This window comes from Oenanthe melanoleuca, chromosome 3, assembly GCF_029582105.1.
Source record: "Oenanthe melanoleuca isolate GR-GAL-2019-014 chromosome 3, OMel1.0, whole genome shotgun sequence".
In the NCBI taxonomy this organism is placed as follows: domain Eukaryota; kingdom Metazoa; phylum Chordata; class Aves; order Passeriformes; family Muscicapidae; genus Oenanthe; species Oenanthe melanoleuca.
Genome location: NC_079336.1, coordinates 84,609,427 through 84,627,038, shown reverse-complemented (window position 1 = coordinate 84,627,038; position 17,612 = coordinate 84,609,427). Strand labels below are relative to the sequence as shown.

Genomic DNA, 17,612 nt, shown 5'->3' with positions numbered 1-17,612 from the left:
ATATTGACTGAAAAACACAGGACAGAGGAATTAAAACCTCATAGATACGTCCTACACTTGGTCTGTAGCACAGAAATGAACTTTCAGTTTTAAAAACTGTTTCATGGCTATAAATGATGCAAAAGTTAGGTTGTGGCTGGTGAAAAATATTAAAAATATATATGCATCTTTCAGAGTGAGATCCAATTACAGGAGACCCCCAATTTTTACCAGTTACAAAGATAACAGACGAGCAGGTTTTCTTCTCTAAGCACATTGAAAGCCAAAACAGAACTTTCAAATTATAAAACCAGACAACAGCACGGACTGGAAACTTGTACTACATAAGTCTATATATTACATCTATCCATCCATTCTCACACACACACACCATACTAACTACGTGTTCAGGTTTGAAGATGAAAAAAAACAAACCCTTGACTTCTCCTCCCCTCCAAGGTGCCTCAGAAATGATACCCAGACTAACTGCATCAAGAAAGTTATGTTCCCTCTCCAACCACAAAGGAAAACAGATTACAAACATGAAAAAGATCTCAAGGTCACTTACCACACAGTTCGAGCAGGTGGTAGTACATCTCATCTCTATCACATTCAAACAGATTTCGAGTTAATTCTACCAACTGTTCCAAAGTTTCCATCTTCAAAAAGAAGGAAGAACACAGTTATACCTGAGGCAAACAATTATTTTTCTATATATGTGCACATACATGCTATGTGCATTCAGCTAAAATAGTATTTCTGCTTAAGTATACACCAGCATTAAGTTCACCTCATCAGCCTGTCACATGTCCTTTCAGAAACATAAAAATCGAGCAAGAAAATACTTCAAAACAATTTCTCTTGGAACAAAATGACAGTTCCATAGAACACATTATATGAGTCACATACCTGTTTATTTAATATACACTTTTTTGCAAACCACTGCAATCTTCCAGAATGTGCTCTCAAGCCAGGAGTCTGTAAAATATTTCCACAAGAACTACATTACTGCACACAGAAAATTTTAAAGGAAAATAAACTTAATACAGGTATTCATAATGAAAATTCATAGATTTTGTTTGTTTTTTGAAATCTATATGATATTACAAGCTCACATATAATCATGTTAGGTTGCATTTATGAGATGTAACAATTGCAGTCACCTTATTCAAGACATTCTCCTTTTCGGTTGAACAGTGCTGAGAGAGTTCATTTAAAATACACTCCAGATGAACTGAAATGTTAAATAACTTCTAGCATCACATTAATAGGGTATTATTGCTGCTACCTATAGTAATCCTTTGTATTACTCATGGAAAAGAATTACACCAAATGTTTCCAAACTGTCTTCATAATGAAATATCTGTATTCAGCACTGCTGCAACTTAAGCTAGAAAACCATGCTTCTGAACTCCACCATCACCATATGCCAATATACTGTAGAGATGTCAGGTATAGTAACTGTAGGGCAATTCCTACCCCAGAACAGAAGGCTCAATATTTACTCTTAAGGATAAGACACTTAAGGTTTAAGTGTGTGTAAACAGTGGAAGTGATGTGTAATTGTCAGCATGCCACAGTTCTTTCTGTTACTGACTTTCCCAGGTTGTGAGCCTGTGCCTATTCATTCCTCTGTTATTTCAAGCAGTCTGCAGCTACACATGCTCAAAGAAAAGGTTTCAATCCTTGAAACCCCATCTTGTGTAGAAAATCACATTGTGCCTTCCCAGCACTATGTGCCATAATCAGAACAGCAGTTCCTCAACTTAAGTAAATTCTTAAATAAAGATAGGAAAAGTTAAATTTTTTGAAGAGACATGTCACACATTCTACCTACTCATGTCCAACATATCTAAAAAAGGTTACAGTGAAATGTGTGCAAAGCATCCACCATTTTTACCTCTTGGCCTTTTCTCCCACATATACTTGATTTCCTCACTTAATTTTGTGTTTACTTTATCTTGTCTTGGCACAAAAAAAATTTACAGAGGGGACTCCAAGGAAATGTCTGTTCACCCCTACAGAGTGTTTTGACTCTTGAAGGCTTTTGGGTTTTAATATTGTAAGAAATCTCTACAGTTTAAATGTGAAGTACAAGCTTAAAAATTTGAACGCCACTTTGCACAAAATAGGCAGCTTGAACAAAATGCTGTGAGAAATATTACATTTCAGTTGCAAAACAGTGGAAACAATTACTACTGGAAATGTGAATTGACATTCTCTCTTTTAAACACAGATAATTTCCTTTTCCTGTATTCTCAAAGCACAGAATTACTATCCTTGCAACTTTCTGAAATAATTCAGCATACACCAGAAAACCAGCATGCAAAATTGCAGTGAAAACTCTTAAGTTTTGTTAAATATATAGAAAACAGTGTTCTGCAGAATAAATGTTAGCCATATAATCCTACCAATCACCCAACCATTCCATGAAGTCAACGTAAGGGTTTTCAAAAAACAGGATGTTAATCTCACAGCTCCTCAACATGCAGCATCTCTGTGTGTTTAGCTCTACTGTTAGAACAGTATCAGCCCAGAAAGTTACAGAAAGATTGCGGCTTCCCACATATTCTAAGTGGTACATGCAAACACAGCTTTCCAGATACGTGCTTTTTTCCAATTAGTTGTTTGTTTGTGTTTTTCCCCCTCTCCACAGCTACTTTATTTATAAGTACCTGTTCAGTGCTTTTTAAAGAGCTACCAAGCAGTTTCACATAAAATATGCTGAAAACTAAGTCAAGAATTAACATCTTACACAACAGGCTCTTGATACACAACAGGCTCTTGAAAATGAAAAAGAAAGAAGTATGTTGCCTGCATTTGTACCTAATCCTCTTTAGGACATGGTAAAATTCAAATGCTGAATTCACTTACAACTTCCAATATCACTGCTGATCCGAATGCCAATGAACTCAACAGCTCAAAAGCTACAAACTTTTTATAGTAAATCCTTTTCTGTTCAGAAATGATTGATGTGTCTGTCACTACAAGGACAGCTGAGTTATACAACAGATATCCTTGTGTTTCATTTTGAAATTGAGAAGTGTTTTCACATACTGCAGGTCTCAATCATCAAAAGAACATCTAGGTCAGATTAACTAAATCTCCAGGGCTTGCCTGATAGTCCATATTTGTAGCTTATCCCTTACAATCTTAGGGAATTTTAAACATTGCATTTAACAGCAAGCAGTGGTCCTAAAATACAACAGACTAAAATAAAGAATAATAAAATGCAAGGAATAAAAAAAATTAAGTAAAACACTATAATTCTTCTTCCAAATTCCCATTTACAATTTTGATCTTGCTTGTTTCAATGGGCTTAAAAAAAAAACTGTATCAAATCTTAAGGTTTTTTTGTTTTGTCGGGTTTTGTTGGTTTTGTTTGAGAGTCTCAAGGAATTCATCTAGCATATAAACCAAGAATGGATTTCTGGCTTTTACATTCTTTTGAAATACAGAACAGTTGTACTGTACCAAGTCAAAGCTTGTTATCCTCTCTGCAATAGTAACTATAGGAGAATACAAAATGTAAAAAAACATAGCAATACTTTTCTTTTAATGCTCTTCCACTCTCCAACCACCTGAGGTTCAGGGGATCACACAGGTTCTAGTAAGTTATTTCTCTTCCATGAGCTCTTCTGCTTGCCCCTGAATCCCCTTAAGATTTAACACATTCAGAAAATCTTTTGGAAATGGGTTGCCTCCACCATCCTTCAGATAACAACCAAAATACTACCAATTTTGATTTTTTTCAGCCTAACTTTACTAGCTTCATTTGAAACCTCTGGATTTTGTATTAGAAGATGATATACAATTGATTTTACTTAATTATCTTGATTTCATACTAATTTAATGATTAATATATAAAATAATTCCCTCTTTCTTCTCCAGGCTAAGCAGAATTCAGCTACTTCATTATATCTCCTATAGAAATCAGTCCACAGTTTTGATCAAAACTTACACGTGATGTGATTCTTGGGGTGTCTCACACAGGACCAGAAGTGAGACTTGATGATCCTGATGGGCCCCATCCATCTCAGCATATTCTGTGATTCTATGACAAGTACACTTATTCTACACTTATATCCACATCAATTTCACTCACTTTTTCTACACTTTCACACACAGTAAGGAACACTAACCAGAAAGAGAAAAATATGCTGCACCTTTGGAAGAACTCTTGTCAAGCAGCACTCAAAAATCATATAAATGCAACAGTCCTAACACACTGAAAGCATTTGATTTTTTTCTCCTCCTTCTGAGAACCAGTCACTTCAGACAGGTGATTGAAGGGGTCCAGTCAGCAGATTTTCTGTACTAACATTTTTATTTGAGCTAATTTCTACCGATTACAGCTGAAAGAAAACAGATTGTCTGAAAAAATACTGACCTGTCAGAGAGGAATCTATTAGATGTTTTTCCAGATATTGTTAAATAATTATAGAAATATTCAAATTCTATTTACATTAGTATTCTGTAACTGCTACAGCCAATAGAGCCATACTGAATTTTTACTTTCGAAAAAGCTTTTCTAACAAAAAAGTTAAAAAAAAAAACAACAAAGACATATGAACACATTTATTTACCCCTCTCCACTTGTCTAAACCAAATTTTTTCTCTTTAAACACAAAACTTACTTACAGAGAAAAACCACAAAAGACAACACGCCAGACCAGAATCCCTGAGCCCTGTTCAAAAACATGACTTTCAGCAAACTAAGAGTTAGGACAGCCACTTTTACTCGCTTAGGTTGCATAACTATTTAAAAACCAGCAGCAGCATTTTTGATTTGGCATATATGTGACATGAGAGCTTGTGTTTTAACCCTCCAACACTGCATGTTCACAAATGACTGCTGTGCGCTGTTTGGCAAAATAATTCTTACACATACCAGTCAACTTACTCTAGCCTTTTGTAACTTCACTGCGAATAACACATCAATTCTAACTATTCAGGTTTAACCCTGACCACCAGTTTATGCTTACTTCAAAATTTTTGCATTTTCTTTGCAAAAAGTTCAATCTTATCTTAGGGAAACAGCTCTACTATAATCACTATTTCAGACATATTGGAAAGAAACAGCCAGATTTTATAAAAGCCATCCATGTTGCAGCTCCTGAAGGTATTCTTTGGAAGGATAGATCCATTCATTCCTCTCTTAGCAGCTGAAGAAGCCAGTAATAGTAAGAGACAGCTAATGCTGCTAAAGGAAGCAGAACACTTCATGCAGAGTTACATCAGCAGCAATAACAGACTTATGCTACCAGTACCAGAACCAGTTACTGAGATTTAGATGCCAAAGCAATGTCTTGCAGGAAAACGCGTTACTTCTCCAAGCAGACAGCCTTGGGCAGACAGCTATAAGAACTGATGTGTGTCATTCCTAACAGCTCTCTCCAACATAAGTGTCTCGGAAAACACAACACTTGATGGGAACTTCTTAATTTGAAGACTGATTTTTCCCTGATTCCACAAAAATGTCTATGATAATCTCACAAATTCCATACAGCATTAATGAAGCCTGGGATACTTTTGCATGGCAGGTTATTTGAACAAAGCAGTTTACCACATAAACACTGGATGTTTTCCTTGAGTGTTCCCCTAGGTTAAAAATTGTGGCAGAAGTTCTCACTTTTACTAAGCAGTAAGTGCACTTCTTAATCACACAGTTAAAAGAATATATATGAAATTTCTGTACCTTAGCCATCCTAATCTAGTTATTGAATGAGATGGTTAAAATTATTTTACACTTCTATTATTTATTTTCTCCTGCTAAACATGCCTTTACTTCCAAATAACAATGCATTAGTTTTTTTAAAAATACCAATAAACACATTTACATTATTTTTTAAAATAATCTTACACCTTGAGTTCATATGTATGCAGGTATACCACTTTGCTATATTTCTCTCTCTACAATCTTTATAGCAAAGTCTAAGAGAAGTAGCATTGTTGAATATACAGGCAAAAAACCCCACCTACTTTGATCATTGGCTCTGAACTTTCATGCAATAGTCCAGAAGCTCACACGAGATGCAACTTTAGAGACTGAGAGATCTAAAAATAACCTGTGCATCAAAAAGCGTCTTTCCTGTTGCAATCATATCAACTGTCTAATAAAACATATTAGTGCTCTCCTAGCTCAGCTTTTCTTTAAGTCATTGTACTACCAGGATGACATTACAGCTACAGCCGCTTGTGGCTGGCAATGGAAGCAATATTTTTTTCCTATAAGTTCATTTTCCACTTTGAAAAAGTTTAGTTCTCAATGATTTCAAAAATGGTTTCTTTGATGGCACAGAAAGATATCCTTATTCACTTCACTCTAAGCAAAAGAAAACCCTGCAAACGCCATAAAAAATTAGTCATTTCCTTTTTTCTTTATAAGCAACTCTGCCCAGGCTAAACAAATACAACATCCATAATACTGAATTATCTAAAGAGAAACTAATCTAAAATATGTGGACTCTTGTTCAACTTTTTGGACAAGGGATAACTGTGTGTAAGCTTCAAAACAATTATATCTGTACCTTCCATGTCTACTTTTCAAGTTTGATAATGAGGGCAAGCACTCTAATGCAGTACTAGAATACTGAAACTCACAAGTTGCTCCACTGCAAGTCATGCCTTCAAACCCTACTCAGCCACACTGTATTTGATCTTTTATTTGCAGTAGCAGATATTTCATGAAAGACAAAGGGACACCTGTCTACACATCCATTCTCACTAACTATTCTTCTGAGACTGATGAGAATTCAAGCTTATGCTCTGCTTTCTGCCTATCCTACAATCACACAAGGTAGCAACCAGTCAACTTTTACTAGTCAATTTTGATGTAAAAAGCAGCAGCAGTTTACAGTAAGAAAATACAAAATATAAAATCTCCACTGGGAAAGTTTGCACTGTTGGTTGTGGCTTTTTTCTTCCTAAGTATGTATTGGCTTCAAAGCTTCTGTCAGTTTTCACAGTTCACTGATTTTACTAACACAAGTATCTGCTGAGTAAATATTCATGATTTTATTTATTTCACTCAAAAGAGGAATACACACTGCTTTATGTTAGGCAAACATTGAGAAAAAACTTGATTATTTCCCAAAAATACTAAAATAAAAGTAGGATAGAGTTTTACAACTTTATCATTACTCACCACAACTGGAACTGATGTACATTTAATCGCTATTGGAATATTCTACATTTACCAGTAAGTTTTCCAAAATAAGTTATGCAGTAAAATATTATTACCAAAAAAAAAAAAAAAAAAAGTACACATTCACACTGGAAGAAAAAGTGACACCAAAAAACCACAAAAACTCAGTTTAAAACAAAGTCCTCAAGGTTATACTAGACACAAAACAGAACAAAATTTGTCCTTGGCCTTGTAATGTGGTTTTACAGTGTATGATGAATGAAAAAAAAAACATTATTCACCTCTTCTTTCTAACACGAAGTCCCTGGAGCTAAGAAAAGATGCACAGATTTTGCCATAATCCCACATTCTGAACACATTACAGTCTTCCTTTCAGGAAGGAATTTTTTTCAGTAGTCACCTCCTTTACCAAATTTACTTATTTGAAACATATCCCTTCCCTGTAAGAACGTCTAAATAACGGGCACTGAAATAGTAAGCACCCCTTTTTAAATTAACCCACATACATTGATGCACAGAAAAATAATCCAAGTTCACTAATAACTAACTGCATCAGAGTCCAGTTTCAGAAGAAGCAATGATTTTATTGGACTAATAGGACTCAATAATAATTTTAAAAATTAATCTTTTCTTGTAATTATAGGGCTTGCATGCCTTATAGCTCTTTCCCCTCTGTCTCAGCTGTATAGAGTTACCCTAATAAAACTTATTACACCCCCTACAAACTGTTCCTAAACTTCTGACCACCATTATCTAACACAATCTTGTTCAGAAACATGTAAATTTGATTTTAATCACCTCCACTCTTTTCTCAACAGGACCAAAAATAAGTCTTTGTAAATACATTCAGACACCAGATACAGCCATCACTAAATTACACATAACTCATGCACCCCCCTCACTCCCCCAACCCTGCTGTCACAAATCAAGAAAGCATCTTCTCCTGGTAGTTCATCTCCAGCATAAAATCAGCAGCACTCAATTTTATGATGTAGACTCTTAAAAAAAAGCAATCTGGATGAAAGAAGGTTGTAATCTCTCAATATCATGTAGAAATATTCTCATTGTTTTTATGGCAGATTAAATCCAATGGCAACTGGTATCTTGAGGTCTGCTGACAACGGATGTCACAATTTTTTGCTTAAATCTATTTACCTCCTAAATTAACTTGACATCTGTTGATAGATATATTCCTGTACACTAAACTCACCCAAACCAGTTCTTTTGTCAGGTCCCAGATTTCAGCATTTCCTACATTTCTTCAGATTTCCTACATTTCTTCACAACAGAACACATTTCATTAAACTATTTCACAACCATTTGTCCCTGAATTCTTGACACTAATGTTTCAAGATATGTGGGATATGGTATGATAAACTTACTTATTAAATATAAATAACATATTTAGTATGAGAGCAGATGAAGAGGTTACCACACTTGATTAAAATCTGGCTAAAAGAATTCTGAAGGCATGCACTATCCATGGCCATTTTCAAGGAAGGCTCCTCTAGCGGAAATAAAATACACAGGTTGAACTTGTACGGAAAAACTCTTCCCCCACAGTTTTGAGATCTTCCCCTGTATTCCAATCCTCTTTGCCTCCATTTCCAGCAAAACCAAAACCAGAGTAGAAATAAGAGCTTTTACTCTTTCACTGAAGGAGTAAATTAACATTGTTATTTCAACAGCTGATGCAATCTGATCTAGAAAGATTTCAAGAAGCACCTGCTGAACAACATGAAAACAGTGGAACAGTGCTACCAACTCCTACTTCCTATCAGAGGAGTCCATAAACTCCCAATTAAAAATGCAAGTGACCTGATACCTTTCTGAACATGGTGCTTGTTTTGGTTTATTTAGGCATTTTGCTGTACAATGAAACTTGATATAAGGTGCAATGATTTTATCGATATGGTGCAGAAATGGTTTAACATCAGTTTAATACCTTGCCTATTCAATCACAGGAATGAAGCGCTCCTTTCTGCTTCCAACACGGTTCAGACTTTCAGTAAGCAGATTTCTAGATGGGCTTTGCTTGACCCTCTGCTGCAGAACTGTTACAGTACTGAATGAGACAAATCTTTTCAGAAAAAGCCAAGAATGGACAAGGGCTGCATTACACACTGATTCAGTAGGTAAGTAGCTGCATTCACATGAGTAAATGAAGGAAAAGGATGAGTCTAGAAATATTCAACTATCATGAATGCCAAACAACTGCAAATTATGAGATCTTGGTGAAAGGTTCAGAGGTGACCAAAATCCAACAAAAATGGCAGACATCAACTATATTTTAACTACTGTAAGTAGTGAAATCTGTAAACCTCTATGCAGCATGAAAACAAATAGAGTAACAAGTGAAAAAGGGAATAAATAAATTCCACCAAGGTGGTGTAATATTCCCTTTTTTACTCCTACTCCTCTGGATGACCTTCCCACTAGGTACAGATCGTAAGCATCTGCTTAATAAAGTGGCAATCAACAGCTGAGTAAACAAAAGGGTCTTTTAACTGTCCAGTATAGGCAACAAGTCAGAAGCTGAGAGATCTGGGGGACTAGGCTCTAAAATATTCTTTTGTCATTTATATACCAGACTTAGAAGAACATAAGGCCAAACAATTCTTCTAGATTCTCTCCACATATTACATAAGACTTCTCTCCAGGAGGAGATCTGATTAAATATTTTTCAAATAAGAAAACATTTTAGAGGATAGCTAAAGTATTTTTTTAGAGGGTAGTTTTTCCCTAATCCTATTTATTGAAAATTCCCATCCCTTTCTTTTAGCCCACATTCGTTTTAATGTAGTTTAATTCAGTTAAAGGCAAAACATACTGACCCAATTTTCTTCCTTTTTTTTTCTAATGAAAATTCAAAGACAAAATGCAATTAAGTTGCCTTTCTAAGTAAGGGAAAAGTATCCAGAGTTAGATTTGATGACATAGAAGTCATGCTGTGCCAATCCAAGGGAAAGCAGGCTAGCATGTGACCTTGTGGTAAGGGGCAAGAAGAGAGATGTGGCAACTTCGTTTTGACATGATCATCTCTGAAGAACTCGAGACAAAAGCTAACTTATCAGTTGAGCTGCAATTAAGAAGACCAAATCATACCTTGATGATTTGCATCTACCAATGGGTGATGACAGCACCCATTGGTAGAACCTGTTCTCAGTGTAAAGTGAGACAGCAGCTACCAGCATAACTTTGGAGGCTCAGCAACCTCCAGACACAGCTAGAATAAAACAGACTTACATTCTACAGAGAAGCCAAGGCTACCTTATTTGCAGTATTGTCTCTGAGAACAAGACTTTCAAGTGCTTAACAAGGCAGTCCAACAATACTGCAAACCTTGTCAAACCCCACGACGCCTCAGAAACGACACTTTCCCCACAATCTCCTCAAACACAGCATCTCTTCCAGTCAGCACTGCCTCAGAAGAGTTTCCCACTACCAAACTACCACATGCTTCAGTCTAGCTGCTCTAGCATTGGTCCGACAAATTCTTTGCTTCATCTCCTTTGTACTTCCCTTTTGTTGCCTCTCACACTCTCATTCTTTCATTAGTCTTGCTTTTATTCCAGCAAGCAGACAAGGCTCAGAGCCTTCAGCTTTCTCGTTATATCCCATAACATGATCTTGCCTATATACGCATTCACAACACATTTGTGGCCAGATAATGTAACACACACAAGTCTGACCTAATTTTTATAATCTCACTCACATTGTATCCTTTGTCCTTTTCCAGTATCGTTACCCACTTTAATTTTACCGAGATTTGAGAGTTATTTTTTCATTCCTGGGGCTTTGAGTCCCAAGTATTTCAAAGAAAAAAAACAAAAGCCAAAAAAACCCTTGTCACTAACTTTCACATAAGCATTTGGTGTACCTCTAATTTCTAAAAATATCAAGAGCAAGCAGAGGCAGTGGTCCCCAATGAGTAAAAATCCCATTTAAGCAACCATATCCTCCACAGTGTTCATTTCCTTAGCTGAAAAGGTTTTTTTTCCACCTTTATTGCTATCCTTTTAGATACTCTATTAATTTCATAGATGTTTTCAAAACAAACAATATCACTAAAATTAACGGACCATCACCACCAGCAATACTTGATTAAAGTACATGAAACAGCATCTAAAAGACAAAGTAGAACCAACTGATCTCCTTCACTGAATATTATTTCACAAGCAAAGAAGATAGAAAAATAATCTGAGATGACCATCAAGAGAAATAATTTAGTCACAAAACCCACTGGACTAGAAAATAGAATACACATACATCTCACTACATATACACACACACACATATACATATATATATACACACACACGCACATTTAACATTATACTGATCAATGCTTTCACTTCCCAACAAATCAAAAAGCAAATAGTAACTTGCCTATGTTTTAAAACAATACAAACAATTTTCTTCTTCAGCAAAATATTAATTACAAGGTTTCTGTCCTTCCCTCTTGGAAACAACTTCTTCGAAAATACTTAACATATTGTGACATAACAAAAGCATACTTAAAATATTATGCACCATAGTGTTATTGATTTTATGACACTTTTTCCACTAGTGAAATACATGCATACTATTCCTAGATAAATTCCTATACTACTAAGAAATCTGTAATTTAAACCATCTCTTCCTCCACAGCAAAAACAAAGTTCTAATTCATACTTCTATAAAGTTAGATAAAAATATTTTAACTAGCATAAAAGGAAGGAAAACTTCCATTTCATCTCCTAATGCCTAAACATCTGCAGTTAATAATAACTTATGATCAATCAACAAATACTGAATACTTGCAGAGAAAATCCAGCATGTTTTAAGAAAATAACAAGTTCCAGAGCCCCAACAATTTGATAACTTGCTTATTATCCTTATTATTCACAATTGCTGAGCTCCAGAACACAAATACAAATTCTGAAAAATTAAATGCCAATATCAAAGAAAGAGCTGCTAAATCCCATGACCTAAGAGTTTTGCTCATTTAGCTTTTACCTCCAAACCTCAGATTCCAGACTTTTACTTCCTGTATGCTTTAATCACAGTAAAAAGAACTCAACTCCTCAGTGTCATCTGCTGTCAGATACTGATATTTCTGTTCTTCTGTATTGTAAGAGCCGAGTTCCAAAACACTTTCTCAGAACAAAAATACCAGTGTTGCAACACTGTGCTTAGCAATATCCACACACTCCACAGCAGGACAGTATTGTTCCACACAGACAAACAAACAGATCTCCAGTTAAGATTTTTTAAATGCAAGAATTCCATTAGACAATTCAAGCAGGGATAGCTGGTATTTCAGATACTCTAAGAGGAACTAGGAGAAAAAGCATTCTTTGTCTCAGGAAGGAAAAAAGCCCCAAAAATTAGAGTTGTGTAGGTGCATAACATAAAAATGCTGAGGACAAACTATTACTTTTTTTGCAAGATGCCTCCTCCCATACATAAAGTGGAAAACTTATGCAGCATTTAAAAAACATACAACTGTGTTAAGAAGAAAAAATAATCACAATCTGGGCAGACTCTGCAGCTGCCCTTTTGACTTATCAATTTCAGTAAGCACAATTTCAATCAAGTCTAGATAAAGTATACTAATCCTAAATAGACCAAGTTTGTCACCTACCACTTCCTATAAGCTGCTTACTATCCTGAAAAAGGGAGAGAGAGAAGAAATGCTAAATTAAATGCCAAACAGTAGCAGACAGCGCTTGTTTGGCTGATTAACTTGTAGACAAGCATTACAAATAAATCTGAGCATGGTCTGCAGCAAATTAAATTCCAGTGCTTTTAAGAACAAAGAATTCCTTCGGAAAGAGGATTAGCAACTTTACACCCAGGAATGCCAGTTTAATTTAATTGTTCCACAATCCGATATTTAATATGCAAATATCATTTTGATATATGAGAGCATATTTGAAAAAGTGAGGAAACAAATTCAATGTACAAGACGACTGTCTCTCTTCTGAACTGTAATTACACAAAATAAAGCTGGCCGAGGGTTTTTTATTACTGGGATTGCATTCTATTAATGTGAATCAGAACAAGTGTAATTGAAGGTTAAAAACTTTAAATGTTTCTAATTAAGAGTCTAAATAGCTGCATGATTAGAGTACCATAGTTAAAATCCCACCTCGATGACCTTCTTGGCCTCTTTGTATTTCCCTGTTTGCAAGAAGGCGAAGAAGAGATCGTAAAGAGCCATCATGTCACCATATTCTCTGCTTACAAAATCTGAAACTAAAGACAGAATAAAACTCATTAATTTACTTAATATATTGAAGTATTTCAATATTTATGTCAGACATTCCTAATACTAATATTTTCCAAGCCTCATAAAAGATAAGCTGCAAGGGGATAAATTTTGAAACAGAATGATTATAACACATGACACAATTTGTTGTAGCTTTGTGGTTGAGCATATTTAAAATGTTTTCTGTTTATCTGCATTACATTTTGAACTACATTCAACAAAATAGACTATATTGGCATGCTCTGCCCATAAAAAGCGAGGATACATGGTATGTGAAATGCACAGCTCTTTGAAAAAAACAGATGTATTCTTTTGTTATTGTGATGTGTTATTATTAATTTGTTTCTTAATAGTAACATACATAGCTAGAACAAATATTAGCAGTAATCTTGGAGAGCTCAATGTATTACACAAACAGAGCTGTTCTATGTTTAAAATCATAAGCAATTTTTCAATCTGAAGAATGCAGGCATCATATTAGTGCTTTAAAGTTAACACACATAAAGAAAAACAACTTTTTTCTTTCAATTGAAAGAAATGATCTACAAATCCCGGAAGAAAAACCCCCAGAAAACACTTCATATTAGCAGACAGCATTTGACTGCATTCAACTAACCCTTCTGCAGAAGATCAGCATCTCCTTTTTCTACCAGTTTACAGTAGATGTTATGAAGTTGAAGAACTTTACCATACTTCTTGTAACAGCTGATTAAAGCTTCCAGAGCTGCGGGCATGTCATCCCTTGTGGAATGAAACAAAACAAAAATAAAAACATTCTGAGCAGGAGCAATGCATCTTGAAAATTTCATATAAAATTCATTTAGCAGTCTATAATCCAAGAGTTTATTCCCTCCTCAATTCTTTATTATTTTTGATTCCATGACCACTGTTCACTAAAAATTAGCCAAAGGTGTGAATGTTCCTCACCATCAGATGCACTTGATTTTTGAACAATATTTTGAAGTTATGCTACGTACGTCCTATCTTGACAAAACCAAAATTCTATGGAAAATTCACTTAAGTGTTTAACAGCTTTATTTTCTCACTTGTAAGTAAGACCACGTACACTCTCTCACCTCAATATTCAATTTTTAAGTTCTGCACAATTATTCCACAATATTTTGTTTCAGTATAGATCACCAGAGTTAAGTCAGACAACCACAGCTAATTAGATTGCTTTATACTGGTTTTATACTTTAACAGAGTAACTATAAATCATCACTTGATGTCCATTCTATCACAATGGAAGGGCTATAGAATTATTCCATTCTATATGAAAATCAGAATCAAACAGGTATTTTCCACTCTAAAAAAATATGCAGTTAATTCAACAATATAGTATGGTACCAAAATGTGTTTTATGCTGGCCTATCCATGTCATACAGACATAGCACTAGTGTAAATCCATGTAGTAGTAAGTAAATGTGCAAGACAGCATTAAGTACATTCAGGAGCCTCTGAGCAGCAAGTAGAAGTAACACACAGAATATTTCCATTTTTGGGACCTCAATCCTAGGCTGAATTTTCCCCTACGTATACACTATTAACATCTTCAGAAGTATTCGTAATTAAAATGCAAAACTGAAAAGTCATAAAAACAATCACAGTAATAACAAATACAAAATAACCTTCCATACTGTGTAACTCACTGTACTTAATCATCTGCTGCAGTTTTTTTTTTTTCAAAGGATTACAACCCAATCTTGAAACAAAAACCAAACAAAACAGCAAAACCACCAGAAACAACCAAGGACAACCACAGAAACACTGGTAAAACAACATGTCAAGTCAATCTTTGAAGGCTAAGGTTTAAACTGAAACAAACCAACCCCTCACACACAAAATATAAGTAGTCACACAGTCAGTAAGACTGCATTCTAGATTTCAAGAGCCTTATTTGATAAGGGTGATCTAAGTTACCAAAGAGAAAAAAAAATAAAATTAAATAATCACTTAACAACAGAAGCTGAAAGGCTGATTTGAAATAATGATTTAGCATTCCTGAAGCAACCTTATTTTTCATCAACAAAACCTTAAAAAACATCAAGATATTACTGTTAAAACAAGCCAAATTCAGATGTCCTCTCCTCACAATGCACTTCTTGTGCAGCAGATTTTGCTTTTTTAAAGAACGAACTATCTAAGCTACTATGTACTACTCCCATTATCTAGGCTAATATTTTTTAAAATTTTAACAGTAAAGCACAGAAGAAGAATTAATTTTATACAGCAATACTGGCATTCTTTAAAAGAGCCTAAGATGATGGATTTCTACCTTATCCCCCTTACTGAGCCCTGTTTACAGTGCATCTTCTGGCACCCCATGGAGTCATTTGAATTTTTGTCATTTGGGGTGAAGACTAAATTACAGGTTAATTTCAAAACTGCAAGTAGATGTTGCAGGCTAGATTACTGTCATAAAAGCGAAATACTATGGTAGTTACCATAGTCAGATATAAATTTATATAATCACTATTTTTCTCCTGCTTTAGATGCAAGTTCAGTTAACATTTAGGAAAAAAAAACAGTTTTATAGAAAACTACTCAATTTCTAAGGAAGCACAACAACATTTATACATTCAAATTAAAGTTTTCAGTGATAAATCTAGCTTTTCAGACTGATGCTCAAACAGCTATAGTACTGTCTCGGCTGTATTCCTAAAGGATTAAAGTGACTGTTTTTAGGTCAAAGCTATCAATAAATGAATGAATAATTGGAATGTCATTCAAGCAGTAGCATTAAGTTTTCTAGTCTCTACATGTATACTTCTGAAGGCATTAATACTGCACACACAGAGAAAAACAGTCAGCAAAGACCTGAGACAAAAATAAATGGAAATATTCTACTTGTTACTGGGACTTACTGCTCGAAAGGGCTGAGTAAGTCTGAGTTTAAGGAGTTCTGCACCTCACACACTGATGTACTATTACAACTGTTTTGAACCTACTGAAATCAGATAGATTTGTTCAGTTGCATTCAATCAACCAACCACTCATCCAGTTTACTAGAGAACAGGGTTTACTAAATGTATAAATGCTAAAACTGGCAAAGACAAAATAAAACATAGAAAAGTTCAGATTCCACAAAGAAATTGTTGGTATCACTACTGCAAAGAAAAAATGAGCAAGCTCATGCTTGCACTTGAGCTTCTATGTTTTAACAATCTGCAGGATTTTTTAACGGTCACAAACTGCAGTCAATTCCAAGTAAATACCAGCAGCTACTATTGTAAGCAGTTTTTACAGTCCTTTTAGAAAATGAAAATAAGAACTCACTGTAGGCTTCAAATTTCAAGTAGAGTTAATATTTTAATGTGTTTCTTGCAACAATTATAATAGAAAAGAGCTGCACAAAAAAGAATTTCTATATTTTAAGAAAATGCTATTTAGACAATGTGTTTAAACTAACAAACAGCTGTACATTTGAAAGTATTTGGGAGTCTTTCTGTAAGAAGTTATGCATGTGAAACACCCTTCTATCCTCCCAAAGGATACTTACTACTCTAATACATTAAAAGCCTTGTCTTAAATTATTATTTAATTAATATGGTTCAAGTCAAAAAGGAAAAATAAGCCCATATACCCATAGCCATGTTGGAAAAATTGGATTTCCAGCATCAGTTTGGAATAAACAGTATTTATAGTGTGAACACAGATGATCCATGCTTCATTTTGAGTTGGTCAGATACTACAGCTTTAAGTCACTCACAAATATTATCTGTTAAGGACTAAGAACTGTTCCACTTAAAGATTAGGTGTATTTTTCTGGCACTTTGAAACTTGTTCTTTTAAAAAAGAAGACATACTATTATTTTTGAGTGACAGAAAGAGCTTCAGCCACGAGTACATTCTGCTTGGCCCAGAACAGTCCTACTTTGGCATTAGTTCCAGCTAAAGTGATGTTTGGGTTAAGACACCAAGTTTTTTTTATTTTTTTAGTTTCTGTTTAGAATGGCTATGAAGCCCAAGGTACTATGGGTCCAATCTTCTGAAATACTTGTGTGGGCAATTTTAATCACACAAAGCTATCCGAAGAGCCAAAATTACTCAGCTGTCAGAAGGCCTGCAGGACATATCCTGTACAGGACCGGCTATACCATGCCTGGATATTTCAGCCCCCTCACCGTCAACAAGCCACTCCCCTCTTTAAGAATGCAGCACTAAATCTAACCCTTTTACTTGTAATAAACAACTTTCCCAAGCAGAGAGTCTGCCTGATAAAAATAAGACTCC

General features: G+C 35.0%; 1 protein-coding gene across 1 annotated transcript in view; it reads right to left on the bottom strand.

Moving 5' to 3' along the window:
• The window catches only part of LRPPRC (leucine rich pentatricopeptide repeat containing), an 84,523-nt gene that overhangs the window by 23,651 nt on the left and 43,260 nt on the right, over positions 1 to 17,612 (bottom strand). Inside the window, exons 24-27 of the mRNA XM_056487330.1 lie at positions 13,996 to 14,120; positions 13,260 to 13,366; positions 889 to 957; positions 548 to 638 (exon numbers count right to left, since the gene is read on the bottom strand). Coding sequence (XP_056343305.1) covers positions 548 to 638; positions 889 to 957; positions 13,260 to 13,366; positions 13,996 to 14,120 — 392 coding nt within the window. The remainder of the gene's footprint in view (positions 1 to 547; positions 639 to 888; positions 958 to 13,259; positions 13,367 to 13,995; positions 14,121 to 17,612) is intronic.